The sequence below is a fragment of the Leopardus geoffroyi genome, chromosome C1, assembly GCF_018350155.1.
Source record: "Leopardus geoffroyi isolate Oge1 chromosome C1, O.geoffroyi_Oge1_pat1.0, whole genome shotgun sequence".
Lineage (NCBI taxonomy): Eukaryota > Metazoa > Chordata > Mammalia > Carnivora > Felidae > Leopardus > Leopardus geoffroyi.
In genome coordinates, this window is record NC_059328.1 from 36,614,251 (window position 1) to 36,627,821 (window position 13,571).

Below are 13,571 nucleotides of genomic sequence, written 5' to 3' on the forward strand. Positions count from 1 at the left end.
GAAGAATATTGTTAAAATGTGGACACTACCCAAAGCAATCTATATTCAGTGCAATCCCTATCGAAATAACACCAGCATTCTTCACAGAGCTAGAACAAACAATCCTAAAATTTGTATGGAACCAGAAAAGACCCCGAATAGCCAAAGTAATTTTGAAGAAGAAGACCAAAGCAGGAGGCATCACAATCCCAGACTTCAAGCTATACTACAAAGCTGTAACCATCAAGACAATATGGTACTGGCACAAGAACAGACACTCATATCAGACTACAGAACCCAGAAATGGACCCACAAATGTATGGCCAACTAATCTTTGATAAAGCAGAAAAGAATATCCAATGGAATAAAGACAATCTCTTCAGCAGTGACATGCAGAAAAATGAACCTGGACCACTTTCTTACACCATACACAAAATAAAGCCAAAATGGATGAAAGACCTAAACGTAAGACAGGAAACCATCAAAATCCTAGAGGAGAAAGCAGGCAAAAACCTCTTTGACTTTGGCCGCAGCAACTTCTTACTCAAGGGAGGCAAGGGAAACAAAAGCAAAAATGAACTACTGGGACCTCATCAAAATAAATAGCTTCTGCACAGCAAAGGACACAATCAGCAAAACTAAAAGGCAACCAACAGAATGGGAGAAGATTATTTGCAAATGACATAACAGATAAAGGGTTAGTATCCAAAAGCTATAAAGAACTTCTCAAACTCAACACCCAAAAAACAAGCCAGTGAGGAAATGGGCAAAAGACACGAATAGACACGTCTCCAAAGAAGGCATCCAGATGGCTAACAGACACATGAAAAGATGCTCAACATCACTCATCATCAGGGAAATACAAATCAAAACCACAATGAGATGCCACCTCACACTAGTCAGAATGGCTTAAAATTAACAACTCACGCAACGACAGATGTTGGCGAGGATGTGGAGAAAAAGAATCTCTTTTGCACTGCTGGTGGGAATGCAAACTGGTGCAGTCACTCTGGAAAACAGTATGGAAGTTCCTCAAAAAGCTAAAAACAGAAGTACCCTACAACCCAGCAATTGCACTACTAGGTATTTATCCAAGGGATACAGCTGTGCTGTTCGAAGGGGTGCATGCAACCCCAATGTCCATAGCAGAGCTATTGACAATAGCCGAAGTATGGAAAGAGCCCAAATGTCCATCGATGGATGAATGGATAAAGAAGATGTGGTATATATATACAATGGAGTATTACTCAGCAATCAAAAAGAATGAAATCTTGCCATTTGCAACCACATGGATGGAACTAGAGGGTATTATACTAAGCAAAATTAGTCACAGAAAGACATATCATATGACTTCACTCATATGAGGATTTAAGATACAAAACAAATGAGCATAAAGGAAGGGAAGCAAAAATAATATAAAAACAAGGAGGGGAACAAAATATAAGAGACTTTTAAATACAAAAAACAAACTGAAGGTTGCTGGAGTGGTTGTGGGGTGGGAGGATGGGCTAAATGGGTAAGGGGCATTAAGGAAGACACTTATTGGGATGAGCACTGAGTGTTATACATAGGGGATGAATCACTGGAATCTACTCCTGAAATCATTATTGCACTATATGGTAACAAACTTGGATGTAAATAAATAACATTAATTAGACACACACACACACACACACACACACACACACACACAGAGAAGAAAGAAGTGGCCATTGGTTTTGTAGTCCCTGTAGACTGGAAGAGACAGAAGCCTGACTGGAGCGGCGGGGCAGGGGGAGGGGGGGGGAACAGAATCAAATGAATCATTGTAGCACACTGATTATTCCTCAGCACAACTAAAAGTCCCAAGGTATTAACTTCTTATAATATCTTTACCAGAAACTCCAAATTTCTAGCATAAACTACATGATTTTTCCTAAAGATAGTAGGTAGAAAGACAATAAAGAGTCAGATAAATCTGGATCTGTACCCATCCTCTGCCACTTACTAGCTATGTGTCTTCAGGTAAGTTTCTTAACCAGGTTAAGCTTCAGTTGCCTCATCTATAAAATGGAAATATGAATAATACCTATCTCATAAGGTTGTTGTGAATAATAAGATATTGCACGTAAAATGTTTAGTACAAGGGAGCTATTATCATTACTGTTTTCATTATATTTTTCTTTAGATAGTTCCTTTATAAAAAAATCACAGTACTTTATTGTAATTAGGCTATTTTAATTGTTAAAATTGAATATAAAAAATTAAATGTAAAAATATCTAATGCCGTTTTCCTAATCTTTTAAAATATATTTGTAAATATATCTTTGTAAATATAAAAGGTGATATACCCACCACTTAGAAAATTCTAATATGCCTATATGGATGGCATGATATAGGCTGAGAATTGCCTTATCTTCTACATATCCTCATCAGCCTAAACTATGTTGAGTTTTACTCTCTGAAGTCTGCACTGAGAAAAATAATAGGATTAATAGAGGGGTGGATTCCCAACATATCATTAATAACCTCAAACTGTGCCCAGGACTTCTTTTTCACTCACAGGTCTTCTTCCTTCCTTACTTTTAGGGATCTTAGCCTTTTTTTTTTTTATTCCTTCATAAAAATAAAAATTGTGGCCATTTTCATATAAGACATTTAAATATTTAATGTACAGAGAAAGAATAGTCAGCCAAACAATTAAAAATTATGTATCTAGGGGCACCTAGGTGCTCCCTGGTGGCTCAAATAGGTTAAGCATCTGACTCTTGGTTTCAGCTCAGGTCATGACTTCACGGTTTGTGAGTTTGAGCCCTGCACTGGGCTCTGCACTGGGATTCTTTCTGTCTCCCCCCACCCCTCCCCTCCCCAGCTCGTGCTCTTTCTCAAACTAAATAAACTTAAAAAAACTATATATCTAAATTAACTTCTTTTTAAATGTGTAAATAAACATTTAAATAAATACAAAAATCTCTCTATACCCAGAAATAAATAATGGTAGTAGAACACTAGTCAAATGCTGAAAAATACTCACCGCAAAGTCAAAGTGTAATCTCCCTGCATTTTTGTTGAGGCATCTCTGACCAAGAACGTACCATCTGGCATATCCCGTAATTTGTCATTTACCTCCTCCCTGAAAAACAGGATTATAGGAAAACAAAAAAAATGTAATCGCTGATTGTTCTCTTCACATTAATCGATTAGTTGATTAGTCAATTGTTTTCTTCACATATTACTACTAAGACTAGTTAGGAGGGGAGTATGTCTAAGGTCAAAGAATTATGGGGGCCCTCAGAGGTCATTTAGTTCCTCCCCCTAGATATGATCTTTCTGTTTTGATTTTTGGAATTATGCAACCTAAGGACAGGCTATTTGCTTTTTAAACTCTTCCAGATTTCAAACGTCTGTAGGGGATAGTGTTTCCATTAAGCCTTTAGGGCTTCCTTAGGCAAGTCTGAACTTGTACGGTTTCAGGAGAAACCAGCAGCTGTTTAGAAAGAAGGTTATGTTTAAGCAACAGTGGCAGCTGTGTCTGATCAGAAGGGGAAAATTTCACTAAGTTCACAACCTTTCAATATAATCTTCTCCAATTTGAATTTATACTGATGATAAACTCCTCTCGCAGAGTTGGTTTAGAACTTTAAGAATACTAGAACACTCAGGAAAGGAGGGCATAGAAGACTCTTGAGTTACAGACCCACATGGTCTTAGAATGTAAGTTTAAGGGATGACTGGGTAGCTCAGTCGGTTAAACAACTGACTCAGTTTTGACTCAGGTCATGATCTCACAGTTCAGTTAGTGAGTTCAAGTCCTGTGCTTGATTCTCTCACTGCCCCTTTCCCCCACATGCTTGTGCTCCCCCTCCTCTCAAAATAAAACTTAAAAAAACTTAAAAAAAAAGAATATAAATTTAAATGATATTTAAATCTAACAAATCATTTTATTATATAATTACAAAATAAAAATTTTCTGATCCATTTTAATATAAAAATATATTAAGTCTCCTCCCAAAAATTAAACATAGAATTACCATATAACTCAGAAATTCCACTTCAGGGCATGCACCCAAAAGAACTAAAAGCAGGGACTTGAATAAACATTTATACACCAATGTTCATGGCAGCATTATTCACAATAGCCAAAAGCTGTAAACAATCCAAATGTTCAAAGCCAAATGTCCAGATGAATGAATAAATAAAAATGTGGTGTATATACACATAATGGAATATTATTCAGCCTTAAAAAAGAAGAAAATACTGACACATGCCATAACACGGATGAACCTTGAAGACATTTTGTTAAGTAAAATAAGCCAGTCACAAAAGGATAAATATGGTAAGATTCCACTTATGTGAGGTACCTAGAGTAGTCAAATTCATAGAAACAGAAAGTAGGATGGTGGTTTCCAGGCGCTGGGGAGAATAGGAGGAAAAGGCAGTTAGTGTTTAATGAGTACAAAGTTATGCTTTGGGAAGATGAAATAGTTCCAGAGATGGATGGTGGTGAGGGTTGAACAATACTGTCAATGTACTTTATGCCACTAAGCTGGACATTTAAAGATGGTTAAAATGGTAACAAAGGGGAAAAAAAAGAAATGAGTGGCACTCTGGGAATTAAAGAAAACAGACAAGAGAAAGAGAAACACAAGCATATTAAAGAATACACCATCAGCCTGGAACCTAATTTGACAGAAATGGATAGGTCTTTTCTAAAACAAAATTCAAGAAAAACAAGAAATTTGAAAATTCAAATTCAATATATATATTTCCCTTCTCTAGGCTCAGATTTTTCCAAAACCACATTTTACCCAAAAAGTAAACCTGTTCTAGAGTCCTGTTTCTCAAAATGAGGTATGTGAAGACTACATCAAAATCACCTGGGGAAACTGTTAAATGCAGATTCCTGGGCCCCACCTCAATTGGTTCTTGTGCATGCAAAGATTATGGAACCACTGACTTAGACACAGAAAGGTAAAGAAAATTAAGTACCTGTAACTATCTTTTATCCTAAAACACATGTAGCTATCCTAAATGTAGAAGTTTCATTTATTCAGAAATCTATCCTCAATAAAGTATTAAAAGTAATGATCACACCTGTAATAAAGCTTTTCTTGTCACTTTTTTGTGGGAAGGACAGCATTTAGAAACTTTTGAAATGTTCTCACATATGATTTTCAAAATGGTAATCTTTAACAACTAGTAGTGCATTAAAATGTTTTATTTTTAACTAATTCTCAAAAATGATTTGTTTTTCAACTGCATTGAATTATAGTAGTATTCTAGTTATTACCTTGAAATATCCCCCCAGTACCATTCTGCATCCTGAAGAGAAACAGAACTGTCCTTCATTCCATTTGTAACAGCTGAAGTCATTGGCTTAGGTGGCTTTGGTGGAAGAGCTAGAAGAAAAATGAATATTATTTTGTAGATGTAAATTACTATTTCTTTTCTAATTTCCTCAGTCAGGAACAGCTCATTAACCAATGTACATTAAGATTCAGATAATTATAAATCAAGTGTTATTTTATATTAAATGTTAGCCAAAGAAGGAATCCTTTTAGAACTCTACCAATAACTGCCTAAAATGTGAAATTTTCAAGCTACCTGGGTTTTTTTTTCCTTCTTATAAAGTGCTAACTTTTAATTCTGAACAGATTCCACCCAAAACTTCATCTTCTCTCAAAAGACAGTGTGAAGCCCCTTCACCAACAATTCAGCCCAAAAGCCATTACATGAACTGGTCATGATGGCCAAGAGATAGTATCAGAGCCCAAAGCAGGTGAAGAAGGATTATGTCCAAATAAGGGGACAGCAGCACAGCACAGGATCTCAGAGCCAGAGGAGGGTAAGAAGGAGATCTTCACAGGGACAGCCTGGCACAAGGTGTTAAATAAAGCTAAATGAAATAAGAAGCACAGCAGCACAGGGCCCGGTGGCACAGTGTAGTGGAGACCAAGCCAATGAGGACACAGTCCTCAGAAATGGGCATACCAGTGCAATGAGACAAAGCCAGATAAGGGTGAAAAGAGTTTCTACTTGAGGGAGGGGAGGCTGGGAGGTGTTGGGGGAATGCAGCAATAGCTGTAAGAGATTAGGTACATACAGAGATATGGACCAAATAAGTAAAACTATTAAAATTAATAAGACCCAGTTTTCTCATAGTCTAAAAAGGAAGTTACAAATATGGAAAAGTGAAAAAATAGAACGATCCCTCGAGTTTGAACTGGAATTGCAGCTATTGATAATGAACTCATGAAATTCAATAGAAAGAGAGATGCAAATGTCTGTACATACTGGGAATAAAATTATTCCCAAGCTCTGTCCTGAGAGGTCCTGAGATCAGTCGCACCCCCAATATGCATAACGAGTACCCATATCTTTATTTCTAGTGTCATCCTCTACTAAAAACAATCTGGGCTCTTTGAAGAAAGGCTGATTCCAGGGCTGGGGCAGAGCAAGAACCAAATGAACCTCAAACATCATGTTAAGCCAAAAAGCAAGCAAGTGCTCAAAGAATGAGGGGCCACGACAAAAAATAAAGGAGCCAACTGAAGGGGCTCCCACTACCAAATATGGAGCATCAATATGAATAATGATAGTAAGGAAATATAAGTCATCAAACAAAATAAGAATCCACGTGTCCATGCAGGCAGATATAAAAAATAAATAAATAATTGAAAGATTAATGAGGAGGATTTACAAAATCTCAGAAGGCTTTCCTACAAAATGCTTATTAGTCACAAAAGTAAAAAGACAAGAAGTGGAGAAGTCTGGCAAATACCACCTTAATCAAATAATCAATTAAGTTAATACCACTAGTAATGATAAAATCTTGGGCCCCCAACAGGATGCAATGAGAAGGATAAAACATCACTTCTGTGATATTCCTGCCAAATACGCACAAACTGAATTTAATCGTGAGGAGACATCAGACAACCCACAATTGAGAGAGATTCTACCAAAAATGGCCTGTAATCTTCAAAAAAGTCAAGGTTGTGAAAATCAAGAAAGATTGATGAACTGTTCCAGATTGAAGAAAACTAGAGAATTGTGACAATTAAATGCAGTTTGTGACTTTGTTACAAAGAATATTACTGGAGGAAGGACAAAACTTGAATGGGAGCTGAGAATAAGATTGGTGTTGTAATACATCAATGTGAATATTCTGATTTTGTATAGGAGAATGTTCTTGGTGGTGGGAAATACAGACAAATATGATCATTGTGGGGTATCATGTCAGCAACTTACTCTCAATGATTCAAGAAAATAAATTATTTGTACTATACTTTTTTTTCAATATATGAAATTTACTGTCAAATTGGTTTCCATACAACACCCAGTGCTCATCCCAAAAGGCGCCCTCCTCAATACCCACCACCCATCCTCCCCTCCCTCCCACCCCCATCAACCCTCAGTTTGTTCTCAGTTTTTAAGAGTCTCTTATGCTTTGGCTCTCTCCCACTCTAACCTCTTTTTATACTTCTAACTTTTCTATAAGTTTGAGATGGTTTCTAAATATTTTTTTAATAAAAAAGAGACAATATAGAGGGAAAACGGGGAAAATGTGAATATATTCTTCAAAACAGAAACTGTTAAATATCTCTCAATAAGAATGTCAAAAAATTCAATGGTAGAAGAATAGTCTTTTTAACAAATGGTGCTAGGATAACTGGTTATCCTTATTCAAAAGAACACAGTCAGACCCCTATATCACACCATATGCAAAAATTAACTCAAAATGGATCAAAGATCTAAACATAAGAGCTAAAACTAAAAAACTTTTCAAAGAAAACAGGCTTAAATCTTCATGACTCTGGATTAGGCATTAGTTTCTTAGAAACCAAAAGCACAAATGACTAAAAGAAAAAAAACAGATAGACTGGACTTGATCAAAATTAAAATTTTTTGTGCTTCAGATGACATCAAGAAAGTGCAAAGACAACACACAGAACTGCAGGAAATCTTTGTAAATCATGTATCTGATTTTATTTATTTTAAAAAAATTTTTAATGTTTATTTATTTTTGACAGAGAGAGAGAGAGAGAGAGAGAGAGACGGAGCATGAGTGGGGGGTGGGCAGAAAGAGAGAGGGAGACACAGAATCCAAAGCAAGCTCCAGGCTCTAGGCTGTCAGCACAGGGCTCGACGCGGGGCTCAAACTCATGGACCGCGAGATCATAACCTGAGCTGAAGTCGGACAACTAACGGACTGAGCCACCCAGGTGCCCCATATATCTGATTTTAAAAACTGTATCTAGAACACAGAAAGAACTCTTGCAACTTAACAAAAAGGCAAATGATTAATTAAAAATGGGCACCAGATCTGAATAGACATTTCTCCAAAGACAATATACACATGGCCAGTAGCACATGAAAAAATAAGATCATCAGCCATCAAGGAAATCAAAATCAAAATAATGGAGCACCTAGGTAGCTCAGTTGGTTGAGCGTCCGACTCTTGCTTTCCGCTCAGGTCATGATTTCACGGTTTGTGAGACTGAGCCCTGGGTGGGGTTCTGCACTAACAGCATGGAACCTGCTTGGGATTCTCGCTCCCTCGTTCTCTGTCCCTCCCCTGCTCTCTCTCTCTCTCTCTCATTCACTCCCTCTCTCTCTCTCAAATAAACTTAAATTCAAAAAAATAAAATAAAAATCACAATAGATATCACTTCACACCCTCTAGGATTTGACTATACAGTTCACCCTTTGACAACAGGGGTTTGAAATGCACAAGTCCTCTTATACACAGATTTTTTGGAAAATTTCTTGGAGATTTCCAACAGCTTGAAAAACTTCACAAACCACATAAGTCTAGAAACATAACAGCCTAAGAAAACATTGGATATGTCATGAATGCATAAAATACATGTATACACTAGTCTATTTTATCATTTACTACCATAAAATATACACAAATCATAAAAAGTTAAAATTCATCAAAATTTTGTGCCAACACTTACAGATTGTACATGGTGCCATTTGTGGTTGAGAGAAATGTTAAACAAAGGTAAAAATACAGTACTAAATCATAACTGCATAAAATTAACTGTAGTACATGTTGTACTACTGTAATAATTTTGTAGCCATCTCCTGTTGCTATTGCAGTAAGCTCAAGTGTTGTAAGTATCCACTTAAAATGCCCTGTGACACTAATCATCTCTGCATGAACAGTTCATTTCTCTCTAGTGAATTACATATCACAGTAAAAAGTAATCTCCCGTGGTTCTTGCATATTTTTTGTGTTTAGTGCAATACCTTAAACCTTGAATAACACCAAAGGACCCATACAAAGTGCCACTAGTGATGTTGGAAGCTCCCAAGAAGCAAAGAAAAGTCATAACATTACAAGAAAAAGTTGAATTGTTTGAGGTCTGCAGTTGCCCACCAGCCTAAAAGACCATTGTTTAAAAAAAAAAAAAAAAAAAGGAAATTTGTGAAGCCGTCACTGCCGCTATGCCAGCAGATGCAAAAACCTCACACTTTTTGCAAAATACTTTTTTATCCTGTATTGCAAGTGCAGCTTTTATAGCAGGACAGCTATAAGAAAGGCATACCTATAGACTCTAATATTATTCAAAGAAAAGCTAAGTCTTTATATGACAACTGAAAGCAAAAGGAAGGTGAAGGGATCTAAAGCCAGAGAATTTAACCAGCAAAGGATGGTTTGATAATTTTAGAAAAGAGTTTGGCTTTAAAAACATTAAGATAACAGAAGAAGCAGCTTCTGCCAACCAAGAGGCAGCAGACAAGTTCCCAGAACCATTAAGAAAATCATGGAGGAGAAAGGAGGTCTGCCTCAACAGGTTTTTAATGCAGACAAAAGTGCCCTTTTCTTGGGGGGGGGAGCCACAAAGGACATTCATTAGTAAGAAAGAGAAGTGAGCACCAGGATTTAAGACAGGAAGGGATTAAAAAAAAAGAAAAAAAAAGACAAGAAGGGATAGGCTAACTCTATCCTTTGGTGCAAATGCAGTTGGATTTATGATCAAGATCCGGCACCTGGGTGGCTCAGTCGGTTGGGCGTCTGACTTCAGCTCAGGCCATGATCTTGCGGTCTGTGAGTTCAAGCCCCACGTCAGGGTCTGTGCTGACAGCTCAGAGCCTGGAGCCTGCTTCAGATTCTGTGTTTCCCTCTCTCTGGCCCTCCCCACTCACACTCTGTCTCACTCTCTCTCTCTCAAAAATAAGTAAACATTAAAGAAAAAAAAAAAAAAGATTGTCCTTATCTATATAAAGCTGCTAACCCCAAGCCTTGAAGAGAAAAAATAAATACCAGATACCAGTCTTTTGATTATACAACAAGAAAGCCTAGATAATAAGAACCCTTTTTCTAGACTGGTTTCATCAATGCTTGTCCCTGAAGCCAGGTACTTCCTGGCTTTTACCTTGCCAGGCTTATACCTTGCCAGGCTTTTACCTTTTACTGGCTTTTACCTTGCCAGTAAAAGACTGCCTTTTAAAGTTCTTTTGATATTGGACAGCGCCCCTGGCCACCCAGAACCCAACAAATCCAACACCAAAAGTGTTAAAATGGTCTACTTGCCCCCAAACACAACATCACTAATTCAGCCTCTAGATCAGGGGGTCATAAAGACCTTAAAGGCTCGTGATGCACAGTAGTCTTTGGAAAGAATTGTCAATGATATGGAAGAGAACCCTGATAGAACATCATGATAGTCTAGAAGGATTACATCACTAAAGAGGCGCCTGGGTGGCTCAGTTGGTTAAGCGTCCAACTTCGGCTCAGATCATGATCTTGGCAATTTGTGGGTTTGAGCCCCGTGTTAGGGCTCTGTGCTGACAGCTCAGGGAGCATGGAGCCTGCTTCAGATTCTGTGTCTCCCTCTCTCTCTGCCCCTCCCCCGCTCATGCTGTCTGTCTGTCTCTCTCTCTCTCAAAAATAAACATTAAAAAAATATTTTAGAAGGATTACATCACTAAAGATGCCATCACTGTTACAGAAAAAGCCATGAAAGCTATCAAGCCCAGAACAATAAATTCCTGCTGGAGAAAATAGTGTCCAGATGTTGTACATGACTTCACAGGATTTACAATAGAGCCAATCAAGGAAATCATGAAAGAGATCGTAGATATGGGGGGGAGGGGGAAGCAGCAAGTGAAGGGTTTCAAGATATGGATCTTAGAGAAAAAATGCTATCACAACGGAGGAATTAACAGAAGACGTGATGGAGATGAGTGCTTCTGAACCAATGTCAGGTGATGAAGAAGAAGATGAAGAAGCAGCAGTTCCAGAAAACAAAGTGACATTAGACAATCTGGCAAAAGGTTCCAAATATCCAAGACTGCTTTTGACTCCATTTAGGATATGGACCCTTGTATGATACAAGCAACGAAACAAAACAAATGGTAGAAGGATTGATACTGTATAGAAATTTTTAGAGAAATGAAAAAGCAAAAATGTCAGATAGAAATTACTACAGGGGTGCCTGGGTGGCTCAGTCAGTTAAGCGCCCAACTCTTGACTTCAGCTCAGGTCATGGTCTCATAGTTTGTGAGTTCAAGCCCCGCATCAGGCTCTGTGCTGACAGCATGGAGCCTGTTTGGGAATCTCTCTCTCTCCCTCTCTCTCAAACTAAATAAACAACAAAAAAAAATTACTACATATTTCTGTAAAATTACACCGAGTGTGCCTGCCTCTCCTGCCTCCACTTCTACCTCCTCCTCCACCTCTTTTGCCTCTGCCACCCCAGGGCAGCAAGATCAACTCTCCTTCTTCCTCCTCCTTTTCAGCCTACTCAACATGAAGATAACATGGATGAAAATCTTTATGATGATTCAATTCCACTTAACAGCAAATAATCATCATACTGTACAGTTAAATAAACTGTTGTGCATGTGTCTTGATATGAAAACTTCGTAACTGTATAGCAAGAACTATGACATTTTTGTCATCATTGCCAATCATATTTATGTTTCATTATCAATGCATGAATTGTTATATCTGTAAATAAATGAGTTTTTTCACCTTATCTTTTCATTTTTGATGTCTAGTGTAAAAGGTATAACATCTTATAGTATTTTTGTATCATATAATATTAATGTAGTTACTGAAAGACAGATGACTTATCTTATGAACAGACAACATAAACTCACACTGTCAATAAATATATTACAGTACTGTAAATGTATTTTCCCTTATGATTTTCTTACTAACATTTTTTTCTCTACCTTATTTTATGGTAAAAATGCAGTATGTAATATATACAACATACAAAATATGTGTTAATCTGTTTCTGTCATCAGTAAGGCTTCTGGTCAACAGTAGGCTATCAGTAGTTAAGTTTTTGGGGAGTCAAAAGTTATACACAGATTTTTAACTGCACAGGGGATTTGCACCTCTAACTCCCACATTATTCAAGGATAAACTATAATCAAAAAGACAGACAAGTGTTGGTAAGAATGTGAAGAAACTGGAACTCTCAAACACTGCTAATAGAAACATAAAATGATGTAACTGTTTTGAAAACAATCTATCAGCTCCTCAAAAGGTTAAACCTAGAGGGGTGCCTAGCTGGCTCAGTCAGTGGAGCATGCAACTCTTGATCTTGGGGTTTTGAGTTCAAGCCCAACGTTGGGTGTGGAGATTACTTAAAAACAAAAAAATAAATAAATATTTTAAAAAGGTTAAACCTAGTAGGGACGCCTAAGTGGCTCAGTCGGTTAAGCATCTGACTTCGGCTCAGGTCATGATCTCACAGTCTGCAAGTTGGAGCCCTGCATCAGGCTCTGTGCTGACAGCTCAGAGCCTGGAGCCTGCTTCAGATTCTGTGTCTCCCTCTCTCCCTGCCCCTCCCCCACTCATACACTGTATCTCTCTCTCAAAAAAAAAAAAATAAACATTAAAAAATAATTTTTTTAAAAAAGGTTAAACCTAGAGTCACCATATTACCCAGCAACTTCAATCGTAGCTATATACTTAAGAAAAACAAAATCTACATCCGCACAAAAACTTGTGTATCAGTGTTTATAACAGCATTGTTTATAATAGCCAAAAAGTGGAAACAACCCAATATCCATCAACGGATGGATAGGGGTGCCTGGGTGGCTCAGTTAAGCATTCAACTCTTGATCCCAGCTCAGGTCATGATCTCATGGGTTCGTGATCTCGAGCCCCACACTGGGCTCTGTGCTGACAGTGTGGAGCCTGCCTGGGATTCTCTCTCCTCCTCTCTCCACATCTACCGCATTTGCTCGCTCGCTCTCGCTCTCTCTCTCTCAAAATAAATAAATAAGCTTAAAAGAAAGATGAATGGATAAATAAGATGTATATATCCAGACAGTGGAATATTATTTGGTAGTAAAAAGGAATGAAATATTCCATAAAATGTATGAACCATGAAAACATTTAGGCTACCTGAAAGAAGCCAGTCACAAAAGACCACAAATTAGAGGATTTCACTGTCTAGAACAGGCAAACTTACAGAGAAAATAAATTAATGGTTGCCTAGGGTGGTATTAAAGGGGAAAGGGGAAGGAGAGCCAATGTGTGCAGAGTGGGGCAATGAAAATGTTCCAAAATTGCTTGTGGTGATGGTTGCAGAACTCTGTGAATGTACTAAAACCTATGGCATTATACACTCTAAGTGGGTGAA

At 37.6% G+C, this 13,571-nt stretch overlaps 1 protein-coding gene across 2 annotated transcripts in view; it reads right to left on the bottom strand.

Moving 5' to 3' along the window:
* The window catches only part of LOC123597809 (phosphatidylinositol 3-kinase regulatory subunit gamma), a 130,982-nt gene that overhangs the window by 39,165 nt on the left and 78,246 nt on the right, over window positions 1-13,571 (bottom strand). Inside the window, exons 2-3 of one of the 2 annotated variants that reach the window (XM_045477196.1) lie at window positions 5,249-5,357; window positions 2,993-3,091 (exon numbers count right to left, since the gene is read on the bottom strand). In XM_045477196.1, coding sequence (XP_045333152.1) covers window positions 2,993-3,091; window positions 5,249-5,357 — 208 coding nt within the window. Of the gene's footprint in view, window positions 1-1,966; window positions 2,022-2,992; window positions 3,098-5,248; window positions 5,358-13,571 lie in introns of those variants that run through there. The other variant, XM_045477197.1, reaches the window with a different exon arrangement.